Genomic DNA, 17,358 nt, shown 5'->3' on the forward strand with positions numbered 1-17,358 from the left:
GGAGAGAACAACCACAGCTCGACCTTCCCAAACTCCCAGAGACAACATCCACAGCTCGACCTTCCCAAATCTCCAAAGACAGCATCCACTGCTCGACATTCCCAAACCCCGGAGACAACATCCACAGCTCAACCTTCCCAAACTCCCAGAGACAACATCCACAGCTCGACATTCCCAAACTCCCCGGAGAGAGCATCCACGCTCGACATTCCCAAACTCCCGGAGAGAACATCCACAGCTCGACATTCCCAAACTTCCCAGAGACAACATCCACAGCTCGACCTTCCCAAACCCCAGAGACAACATCCACACTCGACATTCCCAAACCCCGGAGACAACATCCACAGATCGACATTCCCAAACTCCGGAGACAACATCCACAGCTCGACATTCCCAAACCCCCAGAGACAACATCCACAGCTCGACATTCCCAAACTCCCAGAGACAACATCCACTGCTCGACATTCAAAGTCCGGAGACAATTTCCACAGCTCGACATTCCCAAACTCCGGAGACAACATCCACAGCTCGACCTTCCCAAACTCCCGGAGACAACATCCACAGCTCGATATTCCCAAACTCCCCGGAGACAACATCCACAACTCGATCTTCCCAAACCCCAGAGACAACATTCACAGCTCGACATTCCCAAACCCCCAGAGACAACATCCACAGCTCGACCTTCCCAAACTCCCAGAGACAACATCCACACTCGACATTCCCAAACCCCCAGAGACAACATCCACAGCTCGACCTTCCCAAACTCCCAGAGACAACATCCACAGCTTGACCTTCCCAAACTCCCAGAGACAACATCCACAGCTCAACCTTCCCAAACCCCCAGAGACAACATCCACAGCTCGACCTTCCCAAACCCCCAGAGACAACATCCACAGCTCAACCTTCCCAAACTCTGGAGACAACATCCACAGCTCGACATTCCCAAACTCCCAGAGACAACATCCACAGCTCGACCTTCCCAAACCCCCAGAGACAACATCCACAGCTCGACCTTCCCAAACTCCCAGAGACAACATCCACACTCGACTTTCCCAAACTCCCAGAGACAACATCCACGCTCGACATTCCCAAACTCCCGGAGAGAACATCCACAGCTCGACATTCCCAAACTCCCAGAGACAACATCCACAGCTCAACCTTCCCAAACCCCCAGAGACAACATCCACACTCGACATTCCCAAACCCCAGAGACAACATCCACAGCTCGACATTCCCAAACCCCCAGAGACAACATCCACACTCGACCTTCCCAAACCCCCAGAGACAACATCCACAGCTCGACATTCCCAAACTCCCGGAGAGAACAACCACAGCTCGACCTTCCCAAACTCCCAGAGACAACATCCACAGCTCGACCTTCCCAAATCTCCAAAGACAGCATCCACTGCTCGACATTCCCAAACCCCGGAGACAACATCCACAGCTCAACCTTCCCAAACTCCCAGAGACAACATCCACAGCTCGACATTCCCAAACTCCCCGGAGAGAGCATCCACGCTCGACATTCCCAAACTCCCGGAGAGAACATCCACAGCTCGACATTCCCAAACTTCCCAGAGACAACATCCACAGCTCGACCTTCCCAAACCCCAGAGACAACATCCACACTCGACATTTCCAAACTCCGGAGACAACATCCACAGCTCGACATTCCCAAACCCCCAGAGACAACATCCACAGCTCGACATTCCCAAACTCCCAGAGACAACATCCACAGCTCGACATTCCCAAACCCCCAGAGACAACATCCACAGCTCGAAATTCCCAAACATTTTGTTGATGGCTTGTGGTGGTGGATCATGTGGAGTGGTTGGCAAGTGGATAATAAAGCTGATAGTCAGATTGGGCATTACTGCACTTCCCTTGTGTGTATGCGCGCACGAGTGCGCACGATTATCTGTTATGCTGTCTGCATGTTACGTCATGGTGCAGCCAGCAATCCATGGTATCAGCATTGTTTGACTGTCTGCCTGAACATTACCTTTGTCTGATTGTGTCTCTGTTGCCATCTGTCTAACTGGGTCTTAAGTGTCTTCATCCTTCAGACTTCAATAATATTGAACACTTGTCCACAGCACTTCAATCTCGACCTCACACAGTTTGGACCATACAGAATAAACTACACACGGAACGGCAGGTATGGGGCATGCCTGTGTGATTCGGGGCAGCGGAGGTATTGGGAACAGATTAGGGACAGTGTGCAGAACCCAGAGATTCCCAAACCTGACTGGGCAGGGGCTGGTTTATAGGGTGTCAGTGTGGGCTGATCTCTGTGTAATGGGCAGGGGCTGGTTTATGGGGTGTCAGTGTCGGCTGATCTCTGTGTAATGGGCAGGGGCTGGTTTATAGGGTGTCAGTGTGGGCTGATCTCTGTGTGATGGGCAGGGGCTGGTTTATGGGGTGTCAGTGTGGGCTGATCTCTGTGTGATGGGCAGGGGCTGGTTTATAGGGTGTCAGTGTGGGGTGATCTCTTTGTGATGGGCAGGGGCTGGTTTATAGGGTGTCAGTGTGGGGTGATCTCTTTGTGATGGGCAGGGGCTGGTTTATAGGGTGTCAGTGTAGGGTGATCTCTGTGTGATGGGCAGGGGCTGGTTTATGGGGTGTCAGTGTGGGCTGATCTCTGTGTGATGGGCAGGGGCTGGTTTATAGGGTGTCAGTGTGGGGTGATCTCTGTGTGATGGGCAGGGGCTGGTTTATAGGGTGTCAGTGTGGGCTGATCTCTGTGTGATGAGCAGGGGCTGGTTTATAGGGTGTCAGTGTGGGCTGATGGCTGTCTGATGGGCAGGGGCTGGCTTATAGGGTGTCAGTGTGGGCTGATGGCTGTGTGATGAATGTGGGTTGAGGGTGGGCATTCCCTGGCGAGGGAGAGTCTGGTCCAGCAGAGTCTGGTTCACAGGGTAATGCACACAAAATGCTGGAGGAACGCAGCAGCTCAGGGAGCATCTGTGGGAATGAATAAACCACTGACTTTTCCAGCTGAAAGAAAGCAAAAGCCCGAGTGGGGAATTGAAGAGGGAAGGGAGAGGGAAAACGATTACTGGAAATTGGAGAAATCAATGTTCATGCCATCAGGTTGGAGGCTACCCAGACAGATATTGCTTTTCCACCCTGAGTTATTCCTCATTAGGGCAGAAGGGGAGCCTGTGGACCGACATGTCGGAACAGGGTGTCGGTGTGGGACAGTCTTGGGTATTCACTGCTGAGCAGGGCTACAACAACTAGCTTCATGTTCCTCTGCAATACCCCTTTCCATTTCGTACAGATTTTTTCAGCTCTGACATTGTTGTTTTGCATTGGTGCAAAGCACGATAAATTGCAAGAGTGTAGGACAAAAAGTAAAATGGGGTTGTGTTGGGTTCGTGGGCCATCCAAACATCTGACAACGGGAAGGAGCTGTTGAGTGTGTGTCTGGGCTCTTGTACCTCTTCCTGGATGCTAGTAGTGAGAAGAGGTCGTGTCCTGGATGTTTAAGGTCCGTCGTGATGGATGCCAGATCCTTGAGGCATCGCCTTTTGGTGTCCTCGATGCTGGGAAGTGTAGTGCCCATGATGAAGCTAGCTGAGTTTAAAAGTTGCTGTGGCTTTTTCTGCTCCTGTGCAGAGGCTCGTCATACCAGACGGAGATGCAGCCAGTCAGAATGCTGTCCATGGTACAGCTGTAGAAATGTGCCAGTCTTTGGTGACATACCAGTTATCCTGAAACTCCTAATGAAATATAGCCAGCACTCTGCCTTCAGAGACATTGACACCCAGTTACCTGAAGCTGCTCACCATCTTCACTGCTGACGCCCTGAGGAATACTGATGTGTGTTTCCTTGACATTCTCTTCCTGAATTCCTCAGTCATTCTGGCGTTGATAAAGCCATTCAGTAATACACCAAAGAAATGGGCCCTCCAGTCCAACTGAACCGTCCCAGGTTTGGCCCGAATCCCTCTGAACATTCTTGCCAGGGATCAGGTCCCCCCCTCGGCACCTTTGAATCATTGTAAACATCAGCAGACCTGGTGGTGTCACATGTTCCCTCTCTTGTGGATGAACTGTACGCAGCCCGAACCCCTTCTGTCTCGCCTTCCACCTCACCACTCCCCACCCCCTCTCACTGCTCCCCCACCCCCCTCTCCGGCCTTGCTGGCCCTACACCCGCCCTGCCCACTCCCGTGTCCTTGGGCAGCTTTGTCAGGCTGGCCTGCCTGCTGTAGATTGGATGGGTGTTCATGCTCCTGAAGCTGTCCCAGTGAGGGCGGGGTGGGGGGGGGGGGTGGTTGTAGAGAAGGTTACATGTGCAACAGTTCTGTGACTGGAGTGTGTGTGTGTGGATGACGTAAAGACTGTCAGGGCTGCCCCAGAGAGGGCTGCAGAGGCAATGCAGGTGTCCCTTTCTGTGTGTGTGTATAGATGTGTCCGCAGGGATGGGAACCAGGGTGCCAGAACAGATTGTGGAGTGGGTGTGGAGACTGACGTTAGGACCTCAGACAAACTCAGGAATGGAAAGGTGGAGCATCATGCAAATAATGTTCTGAGTTGTGTATATTTTAATGCAAGAATTATCCTTGGAAAGGCAGGTGAGCTCAGGACACGGATCAACATGTGCAATGTGATATTGTAGCCATGGTTGCAGGAGAAGCAGGGCTGGCAGTTCAGTCCTAGGGGATCTACAGACGTGTTAAGAGCAAAAGGATTGAAAGGGACAAAATTGGTCAGAACAATAATCTATACATGGAGCAAAAAGAGGTGGGGAAGATCTTAAATGGATTTTTTGCGTCTGTATTTACGGAGGAGATGCACAAAAAGTCTATGGAACTGAAGGAAATCAGCATCAACCTCATGGACAGATTACAGAGAAGGTGGTGTTGCTGTCCGGAGGCAAATTAGGGTAGGTAATTTCCCAGGGCCTGATAAGGCATTCCTCTGGACCCTCCGGGAGGCAAGTGCAGAAATTGTACGGGCCCTAGCAGAGATATTTAAATCATCCATAGTGTCAGGTGAGGAACCAGAGGATCGGAGGATAGCCAATGTTAGGGAAGGCTCCAAGAATAACCCAGGAAATTATAGGCCTGTGGGCCTGACATCAGTACTGGAAAAGTTATTGGAAGGTATTCTGAGAGACCGGATATGAGTATTTGGATAGACATGACCTTACTAAGGATGGTCAGTACGGCTTTGAGCATGATAGGTCGTGTCTAACCAATCAAAAACCAGTTTTTCAAGGAAACTACCAGGAAAGTGGATGAAGACAAGGCAGTGGGTGTTGTCTGTTTGACAAGGTCTCGGATGGGAGGCTGGTGAAGGAGGTTGAATCACTTAGCATTCAGGATGAGCTGGTAAATTGGAGTAGACATTGACTTTTTGGGAGAAGCCAGAGAGTGGTAGCAGATGGTTGCCTCTGACTGGGGGCCTGCGTCTAGCAGAATGCTGCAGGGATTGGTGGTGGTGTTTGTCATCAATATTAATGATCTGGATGGTTCTGTGGTTAACTAGATCAGCAGATCAGTGGATGACACCAAGATGGGGCGTGTACTGGACAGCGAAGAAAGCTGTTGTGGTTTGCAGCTGGAGAAAATAGGCTGAAAAACAGCAGATGGAATTTAATGCAGACAAGTCAGTGCAAGGTATTGCACTTTGGTAGAACCAACCAGGTCTTACACAGCGAATGGTAGGGCACTGAGGAGTGTGGTAGAACAAAGGGATCTGGGAATACAGGTCCATAATTCATGAAAGTGGCAGCACAGGTAGATGGGTCATAAAGAAAGCTTTTGGCAGATTAACCTTCACAAATCATTGTACTGAGTACAGGAGATGGCATGCTATGTTGAACTTGTATAAGAAAATGGTGAGGCCTAATTTGGAGGACAACATTATGATGGGTATAGATAGGATAAATGCAAGCAGGCTTTTTCCACTAAGGTTGGGTGGGATGATCATCGTAGCTTGTCACACAAGACAGCCAGCCACTCTAGTGTTGTTTGGTTTATGGTGAGCAGGTCAGTGTCAGCTAAATCAGGTGAGAGTGGGCAGTTGTGCAGAACGTGTTCAATGTTCTGCACCCTTTCACCACACTCACAGGTTTGGCTGGTCTTTAAACCCCACTTCACCATATTGTCTCCCATCCTACAAACTCCCGCTCTCGCTTTGTTGAGGGTGCACCACTTCCGTCTGTCAAGCAGTGCCCCGTCTGGTGGGGTCTTGCACTGTATTGTTTGGTGGGGTTCTGGCCTCTGCTTGTTGCCGGAGGTCAATCCTGTATGTTTGGGGGGATGTTCCGTGTGGTCGTTCCTCCACTGTAGCAAAGTTTTTCCTCGATTTTAGGCGGTTGGAAACTGGCACTTGATGATGTAGTCAGTGCCGTGGATCCAAGTTCTGTTTACCTTTTTCAATTTTTGTTGTAGTGTGTCTTCGGATCTCTGGGGAAGCAATGCCTGCAAGTCTGTAAATGATGTTAGTGGGTGTGGGGTGCAGTGTGACTGTGATTATTCAGCAGGCTTCGTTAAGCAACGGGTCTATTTTCTTCGATGGGCTGATCTGCCCCACACAGGTGCACAGTATTCTGCAGGTGTAGAGCAGAGTGCTAGGGCAGTTGATCTAAGTGTGTGAGCATTAGCTCCCCATTTCATGCCTGCAAGAGAGAACTGCGAGAGCCAACTTTCCCTCGGAGCTTTTGGATGTGGATGGCAAAGGAGAGCGTCCTGTCCAGTGACATGCCCAGGTAAACTGGAGTTGGATGGTGTTCGAGCTCCTTCCCACACCAGAAGATCTTGAGTTTCCGAGCTGCTTCTCGATTCCTCAGGTGGAATGCACACACTTGAGTTTTTTGATACATTTGGGTTCAGAGACCATTTTTCATAATACTGCTTCATTGCTTCAGAACTGCTGTCAGTCGTACTTCAACTCCTTGGAAGGAGTTAACTTGTGTTGCTATGCATAGGTCGTCTGCATAGATAAACCTGCGTGTGTTAGGAAAGGTTGGTTGGTCGTTTGTGTAGACATTAAATAGCAGAGGTGCCAGGACTGATCCCTGTGGTAGTCCGTTCTTTTGTGGACGCCACCTACTCTTAATTCCATTCTCTTCTACATAAAATCTACGATGCTCTTGGAGGCTTCTTATTACTTTGACTGTGGTTTCGTTCTTTAACATTATAGATAATTTCAGAAGAAGGCCTCTGTAATTCACAGTGTCGTATGCTGCTGTTAAATCAACGAATACTGCCCCTGTAATTTGTTGCATTTCAAAGCCATCCTCAATATGCTGGGTTAAGTTCAGGACTTGACCGCAGCAAGAGCAGCCTGGCCCGAACCTGGTTTGGTCAGGTGTTAGAAGATCTTCGACTAAGGGGGATATTCTTTTCAGTATGAGTCTCGTAGAGTTTATAGAGGGTGCAGAGCAAGGAAATCGGTCTGTAGTTTTTAGGAATGTTGGGGTCTTTATTGGTTTTTAGGAGAGCAACAACTTTGGCTCTTCTCCACTTTTTACGTATTTTTAATGATCTTAGGCAACAGTTAAAAAGGGACTATACCTCTTCCCACCCTGCCACATGCAAAAATGCCATTCCCTATTCCCAGTTCCTCTGTCTCCACCGCGTCGCTTCCAGGTTGAGGCTTTCCATTCCAGGACATCTCAAATGTCCTCTTTCTTTAAGGATCGTGGTTTCCCTTCTGCCGACATCAATGATGCCCTCACCCGCATCTCCTCCATTTCCCGCACTTCGGCCCTCACCCCATCCTCCCGTCACCACAACAGGGACAGAGTTCCCCTTGTCCTCACCTACCACCCCACCAGCCTCCGGATCCAGCACATTATCCTCTGCAACTTCCGCCACCTTCTTTATAGGGCCTCTGCTCCTTCCCTCTTCAGTCCTGATGAAGGGTTCAGGCCTGAAACGTTGACTGATCGTTTCCACGGATGCTGCCCGACCTGCTGAGTTCCTCCAACGTGTTGTGAGTGTTGCTTTGACCCCAGCATCTGCAGAGTATTTTGTGTTTAGTTAAAAAGGGACAGAAGCCAGTGGAGTGCTTTAGGTCCAAGATGTTTAAGGAATTCATTAAGAATCCTATCTATGCCAGCAGCTTTGTTGGATTTTAGCTGTGATACTTCATCCTTTAATTCTTCTAGGGTGAGAGGTGGGAAGTTGTTATTCCTGTTTGAGAGAGCTGACTCCACCTTCTGATGTTGCTTTTCCTTTTGCCTCCGTTCCTTGTTATTTGGTCGACCATTTAGGATTAGTTGGTGGGCAACCTGATTGGGTGTTATGGCAGCAATTCTCTGTGGTGGTCTATTGTCTGAGCTGAGATTCCGAACAGCTGCCCATGCCTTCTTACTGTTCTTGGTCATGTCTGTGTTTTCTATCAGTTCCTGCCAACGCTACTGTCTCTGTTGGCTCAGTAGAGACAGAAATGACTCTCCCATTTCAATTGTGTCTTGACCAAATGGGTCTTGGTCACATAGGTTGACATACTCATCATAACTTTGCTTGATATCACTCGTCAATCCCTGAATATATTTGGTTCTGCAGCCTCTGGGCATGTTCTGCTGCACTACTTTCCAGATTAGTCAGACAAATTCATCATAATGATCAGGTTCTGGTGGTATGGTATCGATAAGTTGATCAAGGGATTCTGCAAAAGATGTCCAATTTGCTTTTCTAAGGTTAAATCTTGGTAGGTACTTTGATGGTACAGGTCTCAGAACTAGAAGGGGTTCTACCTGGACTGGACAGTGTTGGGATTTGGGTATATGCTGGAGGACTGTTTGTGTGAAGAGGTTGGAGCTCTTCTAGAGGTTAGACGATAACTAGAGGTCATGGTTTAAGGAGAACATGAAGGGAAACCTAAACAACTGGAATTCTGCAGATGCTGGAAATTCAAGCAACACACATCAAAGTTGCTGGTGAATGCAGCAGGCCAGGCAGCATCTGTAGGAAGAGGTGCAGTCGACGTTTCAGGCCGAGACCCTTCGTCAGGACTAACTGAAGGAAGAGTGAGTAGGAAGGTTATCTATTCTGGTATCTGTCCCCCACTTCTATCTATCCTTATTCTGGTATCTGCTCCCCACTTTTCCTTCGCTACATCGACGACTGCATTGGCGCTGCTTCCTGCACGCATGCAGAACTCGTTGACTTTATTAACTTTGCCTCCAACTTTCACCCTGCCCTCAAGTTTACCTGGTCCATTTCTGACACTTCCCTCCCCTTTCTAGATCTTTCTGTCTCTGTCTCTGGAGACAGCTTATCCACTGATGTCTACTATAAGCCTACTGACTCTCACAGCTATCTGGACTATTCCTCTTCTCACCCTGTCTCTTGCAAAAACGCCATCCCCTTCTCGCAATTCCTCCGTCTCCACTGCATCTGCTCTCAGGATGAGGCTTTTCATTCTAGGACGAGGGAGATGTCTTCATTTTTTAAAGAAAGGGGCTTCCCTTCCTCCACTATCAACTCTGCTCTTAAACGCATCTCCCCCATTTCACGTACATCTGCTCTCACTCCATCCTCCCGCCACCCCACTAGGAATAGGGTTCCCCTGGTCCTCACCTACCACCCCACCAACCTCCAGGTCCAACATATTATTCTCCATAACTTCCGCCACCTCCAACGGGATCCCACCACTAAGCACATCTTTCCCTCCCCCCCTCTCTCTGCATTCCGCAGGGATCACTCCCTACACAACTCCCTTGTCCATTCGTCCCCCCCATCCCTCCCCACTGATCTCCCTCCTGGCACTTATCCGTGTAAGCGGAACAAGTGCTACACATGCCCTTACACTTCCTCCCTTACCACCATTCAGGGCCCCAGACAGTCCTTCCAGGTGAGGCAACACTTCACCTGTGAGTCGACTGGGGTGATATACTGCATCCGGTGCTCCCGATGTGGCCTTTTATATATTGGCGAGACCTGACGCAGACTGGGAGACTGCTTTGCTGAACATCTACGCTCTGTCCGCCAGAGAAAGCAGGATCTCCCAGTGGCCACACATTTTAATTCCACATCCCATTCCCATTCTGACATGTCTATCCACGACCTCCTCTACTGTAAAGATGAAGCCACACTCAGGTTGGAGGAACAACACCTTATATTCCGTCTGGGTAGCCTCCAACCTGATGGCATGAACATCGACTTCTCTAACTTCCGCTAATGCCCCACCTCCCCCTCGTACCCCATCTGTTACTTATTTTTATGCACACATTCTTTCTCTCACTCTCCTTTTTCTCCCTCTGTCCTTCTGAATATACCCCTTGCCCATCCTCTGGGTCCCCCCCCCCCTTGTCTTCTCCCCAGACCTCCTGTCCCATGATCCTCTCATATCCCCTTTTGCCAATCACCTGTCCAGCTCTTGGCTCCATCCCTCCCCCTCCTGTCTTCTCCTATCATTTCGGATCTCCCCCTCCCTTCCCACTTTTAAATCTCTTACTAACTCTTCCTTCAGTTAGTCCTGACGAAGGGTCTTGGCCTGAAACGTCGACTGCACCTCTTCCTAGAGATGCTGCTTGGCCTGCTGCGTTCACCAGCAACTTTTATGTGTGTTAATGAAGGGAAACCTCTTCAGTTAGAGGGTCATGAGAGTGTCATGAGCTTGATTTCAAAGATTAAGAGAAGTATGGATAGCAGGGTTTGGTCCTGGTGAACGGTGATGGGGATCGGCATTTTAAATGGTTTGACACGGACTAGATGGGCGGAAGAGGTTGTTCGTTGCTGTACATTTCGATGATACTATGACTGTGTGTGTGTGTGTACGCAGGGTTGGCACTGACTCTGATCTCTCTCTCTCTCTCCCCCCCCCCCCAGGCACCTCTTGCTGGCCGGGCGCAGAGGACACGCGGCGGCAATGGATTGGCACAGCAAGCGGCTGCTGTGTGAGATAAACGTCATGGAGCGTGTCAACGACATCCGGTACACACCCACGTCTCCCCTCCCTTCCCCTTCTGGGACTGTTAACCCGTCCACATCCTCCTGCACCCCACCCCCCTGTGCCGTGGAAAAGAAGCAGCCAGACTCTGCCCACTGTCGACAGGCTTACCCACATACCAGAGTCCATGGTATATGCCACCGTGTACCCTGCAGGTCATCCGTACACCCACGTCCCAGTCTGGTGACCAATAGACCCATCTGTCTGTCAACCACAGGCACTGACTGTCATCAGACCCTCTGTGATCTGCGCGCTCCCCCCCCCCCTCCCCGGCAACCCTGTGACCCGCCATGCTCTCCCCCCCAACCCCGGCAACCCCGTGACTGGCCACGCTCCCTCCCCCCCCCCCCGGCAACCCTGTGACCAGCCACGCTCCCTCCCCCCCCCCCGGCAACCCTGTGACCAGCCATGCTCTCCCCCCCCCCCTCCCCGGGCAACCCTGTGACCCGCCATGCTCTCCCCCCCCCCCCAACCCTGGCAACCCCATGACCGGCCACACTCCCTCCTCCACCCCCCCCAACCCTGTGACCGGCCACACTCCCTCCTCCACCCCCCCCAACCCCCCCCAACCCTGTGACCGGCCACACTCCCTCCTCCACCCCCCCCAACCCCCCCCCAACCCTGGCAACCCTGTGACCGGCCACGCTCCCTCCTCCACCCCCCCCAACCCTCCCCAACCCTGGCAACCCTGTGACCGGCCACACTCCCTCCTCCACCCCCCCCAACCCTCCCCAACCCTGGCAACCCCGTGACCGGCCACACTCCCTCCTCCACCCCCCCCAACCCCCCCCAACCCTGGCAACCCTGTGACCGGCCACACTCCCTCCTCCACCCCCCCCAACCCCCCCCAACCCTGGCAACCCCATGACTGGCCACGCTCCCTCCTCCACCCCCCCCAACCCTCCCCAACCCTGGCAACCACATGACCGGCCACGCTCCCTCCTCCACCCCCCCCAACCCCGGCAACCCTGGCAACCCCATGACTGGCCACGCTCCCTCCTCCACCCCCCCCAACCCCGGCAACCCTGTGACCGGCCACACTCCCTCCTCCACCCCCACCAACCCTCCCCAACCCTGGCAACCCCGTGACCGGCCACACTCCCTCCTCCACCCCCCCCAACCCCCCCCAACCCTGGCAACCCTGTGACCGGCCACACTCCCTCCTCCACCCCCCCCAACCCCCCCCCAACCCTGGCAACCCTGTGACCGGCCACACTCCCTCCTCCACCCCCCCCCAACCCCCCCCAACCCTGGCAACCCTGTGACGGGCCACGCTCCCTCCTCCACCCCCCCCCAACCCTCCCCAACCCTGGCAACCCTGTGACCGGCCACGCTCCCTCCTCCACCCCCCCCAACCCTCCCCAACCCTGGCAACCCCCTGACCGGCCACACTCCCTCCTCCACCCCCCCCAACCCTCCCCAACCCTGGCAACCCTGTGACCGGCCACACTCCCTCCTCCACCCCCCCCAACCCCCCCCAACCCTGGCAACCCTGTGACCGGCCACACTCCCTCCTCCACCCCCCCCAACCCTGGCAACCCTGTGACCGGCCACACTCCCTCCTCCACCCCCCCCAACCCCCCCCAACCCTGGCAACCCTGTGACCGGCCACACTCCCTCCTCCACCCCCCCCAACCCCCCCCAACCCTGGCAACCCTGTGACCGGCCACACTCCCTCCTGCACCCCCCCCAACCCCCCCCAACCCTGGCAACCCTGTGACCGGCCACACTCCCTCCTCCACCCCCCCCAACCCCCTCCAACCCTGGCAACCCTGTGACCGGCCACGCTCCCTCCTCCACCCCCCCAACCCCCCCCAACCCTGGCAACCCTGTGACCGGCCACACTCCCTCCTCCACCCCCCCAACCCCCCCCAACCCTGGCAACCCTGTGACCGGCCACGCTCCCTCCTCCACCCCCCCCAACCCTCCCCAACCCCGGCAACCCTGTGACCGGCCACACTCCCTCCTCCACCCCCCCAACCCCCCCCAACCCCCCCAACCCTGGCAACCCTGTGACCGGCCACGCTCCCTCCTCCACCCCCCCCAACCCCCCCCAACCCTGGCAACCCTGTGACCGGCCACACTCCCTCCTCCACCCCCCCCAACCCTCCCCAACCCTGGCAACCCTGTGACCGGCCACACTCCCTCCTCCACCCCCCCCAACCCCCCCCAACCCCGGCAACCCTGTGACCGGCCACACTCCCTCCTCCACCCCCCCCAACCCCCCCCAACCCTGTGACCGGCCACACTCCCTCCTCCACCCCCCCAACCCCCCCCAACCCTGTGACCGGCCACACTCCCTCCTCCACCCCCCCCAACCCTGGCAACCCTGTGACCTGCCACACTCCCTCCTCCACCCCCCCCAACCCCCCCAACCCTGGCAACCCTGTGACCGGCCACACTCCCTCCTCCACCCCCCCCAACCCCCCCCAACCCTGGCAACCCTGTGACCGGCCACACTCCCTCCTCCACCCCCCCCAACCCCCCCCAACCCTGTGACCGGCCACACTCCCTCCTCCACCCCCCCCAACCCTGGCAACCCTGTGACCTGCCACACTCCCTCCTCCACCCCCCCCAACCCCCCCCAACCCTGGCAACCCTGTGACCGGCCACACTCCCTCCTCCACCCCCCCCCAACCCCCCCCAACCCTGGCAACCCTGTGACCGGCCACACTCCCTCCTCCACCCCCCCCAACCCCCCCCAACCCTGGCAACCCTGTGACCGGCCACACTCCCTCCTCAACCCCCCCCAACCCTCCCCAACCCTGTGACCGGCCACACTCCCTCCTCCACCCCCCCAACCCCCCCCAACCCTGGCAACCCTGTGACCGGCCACACTCCCTCCTCCACCCCCCCCAACCCTCCCCAACCCTGGCAACCCTGTGACCGACCACACTCCCTCCTCCACCCCCCCCAACCCTCCCCAACCCTGGCAACCCTGTGACCGGCCACGCTCCCTCCTCCACCCCCCCCAACCCCCCCCAACCCCGGCAACCCTGTGACCGGCCACACTCCCTCCTCCACCCCCCCCAACCCTGGCAACCCTGTGACCGGCCACACTCCCTCCCCCTGGCAACCCCATGACCGGCCACACTCCCTCCTCCACCCCCCCCAACCCCCCCCAACCCTGGCAACCCTGTGACCGGCCACACTCCCTCCTCCACCCCCCCCAACCCTCCCCAACCCTGGCAACCCCGTGACCGGCCACACTCCCTCCTCCACCCCCCCCAACCCTGGCAACCCCGTGACCGGCCACACTCCCTCCTCCACCCCCCCCAACCCCCCCCAACCCTGGCAACCCTGTGACCGGCCACGCTCCCTCCTCCACCCCCCCCAACCCTCCCCAACCCTGGCAACCCTGTGACCGGCCACGCTCCCTCCTCCACCCCCCCCAACCCTCCCCAACCCTGGCAACCCCGTGACCGGCCACACTCCCTCCTCCACCCCCCCCAACCCTCCCCAACCCTGGCAACCCTGTGACCGGCCACACTCCCTCCTCCACCCCCCCCAACCCCCCCCAACCCTGGCAACCCTGTGACCGGCCACGCTCCCTCCTGCACCCCCCCCAACCCCCCCCAACCCTGGCAACCCTGTGACCGGCCACACTCCCTCCTCCACCCCCCCCAACCCCCCCCAACCCTGGCAACCCCATGACCGGCCACACTCCCTCCTCCACCCCCCCCAACCCCCCCCAACCCCGGCAACCCTGTGACCGGCCACACTCCCTCCTCCACCCCCCCCAACCCTGGCAACCCTGTGACCGGCCACACTCCCTCCTCCACCCCCCCCAACCCCCCCCAACCCTGGCAACCCTGTGACCGGCCACACTCCCTCCTCCACCCCCCCCAACCCCCCCCAACCCTGGCAACCCTGTGACCGGCCACACTCCCTCCTCCACCCCCCCCAACCCTCCCCAACCCTGGCAACCCTGTGACCGGCCACACTCCCTCCTCCACCCCCCCCAACCCTCCCCAACCCTGGCAACCCTGTGACCGGCCACGCTCCCTCCTCCACCCCCCCCAACCCTCCCCAACCCTGTGACCGGCCACACTCCCTCCTCCACCCCCCCCAACCCCGGCAACCCTGTGACCGGCCACACTCCCTCCTCCACCCCCCCCAACCCCCCCCAACCCCGGCAACCCTGTGACCGGCCACACTCCCTCCTCCACCCCCCCCCAACCCCTGGCAACCCTGTGACCGGCCACACTCCCTCCTCAACCCCCCCCAACCCCCCCCAACCCTGGCAACCCCGTGACCGGCCACACTCCCTCCTCCACCCCCCCCAACCCCCCCCAACCCTGGCAACCCTGTGACCGGCCACACTCCCTCCTCCACCCCCCCCAACCCCCCCCAACCCTGTGACCGGCCACACTCCCTCCTCCACCCCCCCCAACCCTCCCCAACCCTGGCAACCCTGTGACCGGCCACACTTCCTCCTCCACCCCCCCCAACCCCTCCCAACCCTGGCAACCCTGTGACCGGCCACACTCCCTCCTCCACCCCCCCCAACCCCACCCAACCCTGGCAACCCCGTGACCGGCCACACTCCCTCCTCCACCCCCCCCAACCCTGTGACCGGCCACACTCCCTCCTCCACCCCCCCCAACCCTGGCAACCCTGTGACCGGCCACGCTCCCTCCTCCACCCCCCCCCCAACCCTGGCAACCCTGGCAACCCCATGACCGGCCACACTCCCTCCTCCACACCCCCCAACCCTCCCCAACCCTGGCAACCCTGTGACCGGCCACACTCCCTCCTCCACCCCCCCCAACCCCCCCAACCCTGGCAACCCTGTGACCGGCCACACTCCCTCCTCCACCCCCCCCAACCCCCCCCAACCCTGGCAACCCTGTGACCGGCCACACTCCCTCCTCCACCCCCCCCAACCCCCCCCAACCCTGGCAACCCTGTGACCGGCCACACTCCCTCCTCCACCCCCCCAACCCCCCCCAACCCTGGCAACCCTGTGACCGGCCACACTCCCTCCTCCACCCCCCCCAACCCTCCCCAACCCTCCCCAACCCCGGCAACCCCATGACCGGCCACGCTCCCTCCTCCCGGCAACCCTGTGACCGGCCACGCTCCCTCCTCCACCCCCCCCAACCCTCCCCAACCCTGGCAACCCTGTGACCGGCCACGCTCCCTCCTCCACCCCCCCCAACCCTGGCAACCCTGTGACCGGCCACGCTCCCCCCCCCAACCCCGGCAACCCTGTGACCGGCCACACTCCCTCCTCCACCCCCCCCAACCCTCCCCAACCCTGGCAACCCTGTGACCGGCCACACTCCCTCCTCCACCCCCCCCAACCCCGGCAACCCTGTGACCGGCCACACTCCCTCCTCCACCCCCCCCAACCCCCCCCAACCCTGGCAACCCCGTGACCGGCCACGCTCCCTCCTCCACCCCCCCCCAACCCTGGCAACCCTGTGACCGGCCACGCTCCCCCCCCCCCAACCCCGGCAACCCTGTGACCGGCCACACTCCCTCCTCCACCCCCCCCAACCCCCCCCAACCCTGGCAACCCTGTGACCGGCCACACTCCCTCCCCCCGGCAACCCCATGACCGGCCACGCTCCCTCCCCCCCCCCCCCCCCGGCAACCCTGTGACCGGCCACACTCCCTCCTCCACCCCCCCCAACCCCCCCCAACCCTGGCAACCCCATGACCGGCCACACTCCCTCCTCCACCCCCCCCAACCCCCCCCAACCCTGGCAACCCTGTGACCGGCCACACTGCCTCCTCCACCCCCCCCCAACCCTCCCCAACCCTGGCAACCCTGTGACCGGCCACACTCCCTCCTCCACCCCCCCCCAACCCCCCCCAACCCCATGACCGGCCACACTCCCTCCTCCACCCCCCCAACCCCCCCCAACCCTGGCAACCCTGTGACCGGCCACACTCCCTCCTCCACCCCCCCCAACCCCTGGCAACCCTGTGACCGGCCACACTCCCTCCTCCACCCCCCCCAACCCTGGCAACCCTGTGACCGGCCACACTCCCTCCTCCACCCCCCCCAACCCCCCCCAACCCCTGGCAACCCTGTGACCGGCCACACTCCCTCCTCCACCCCCCCCAACCCTCCCCAACCCTGGCAACCCTGTGACCGGCCACACTCCCTCCTCCACCCCCCCCAACCCCCCCCAACCCTGGCAACCCTGTGACCGGCCACACTCCCTCCTCCACCCCCCCCAACCCTGGCAACCCTGTGACCGGCCACACTCCCTCCTCCACACCCCCCAACCCTGGCAACCCTGTGACCGGCCACGCTCCCTCCTCCACCCCCCCCAACCCCGGCAACCCTGTGACCGGCCACACTCCCTCCTCCACCCCCCCCAACCCTCCCCAACCCTGGCAACCCTGTGACCGGCCACACTCCCTCCTCCACCCCCCCCAACCCTCCCCAACCCTGGCAACCCCATGACCGGCCACACTCCCTCCTCC

The 17,358-nt window shown here is 57.9% G+C and overlaps 1 protein-coding gene across 1 annotated transcript in view; it reads left to right on the top strand.

Annotated features, from left to right (window-relative positions):
* wdr46 (WD repeat domain 46) overlaps positions 1 to 17,358 on the top strand; it is a 69,106-nt gene that overhangs the window by 25,171 nt on the left and 26,577 nt on the right. The window contains exons 6-7 of the mRNA XM_072259578.1: positions 2,097 to 2,158; positions 10,797 to 10,901. Coding sequence (XP_072115679.1) covers positions 2,097 to 2,158; positions 10,797 to 10,901 — 167 coding nt within the window. The remainder of the gene's footprint in view (positions 1 to 2,096; positions 2,159 to 10,796; positions 10,902 to 17,358) is intronic.

This window comes from Mobula birostris, chromosome 5, assembly GCF_030028105.1.
Source record: "Mobula birostris isolate sMobBir1 chromosome 5, sMobBir1.hap1, whole genome shotgun sequence".
NCBI lineage: Eukaryota > Metazoa > Chordata > Chondrichthyes > Myliobatiformes > Myliobatidae > Mobula > Mobula birostris.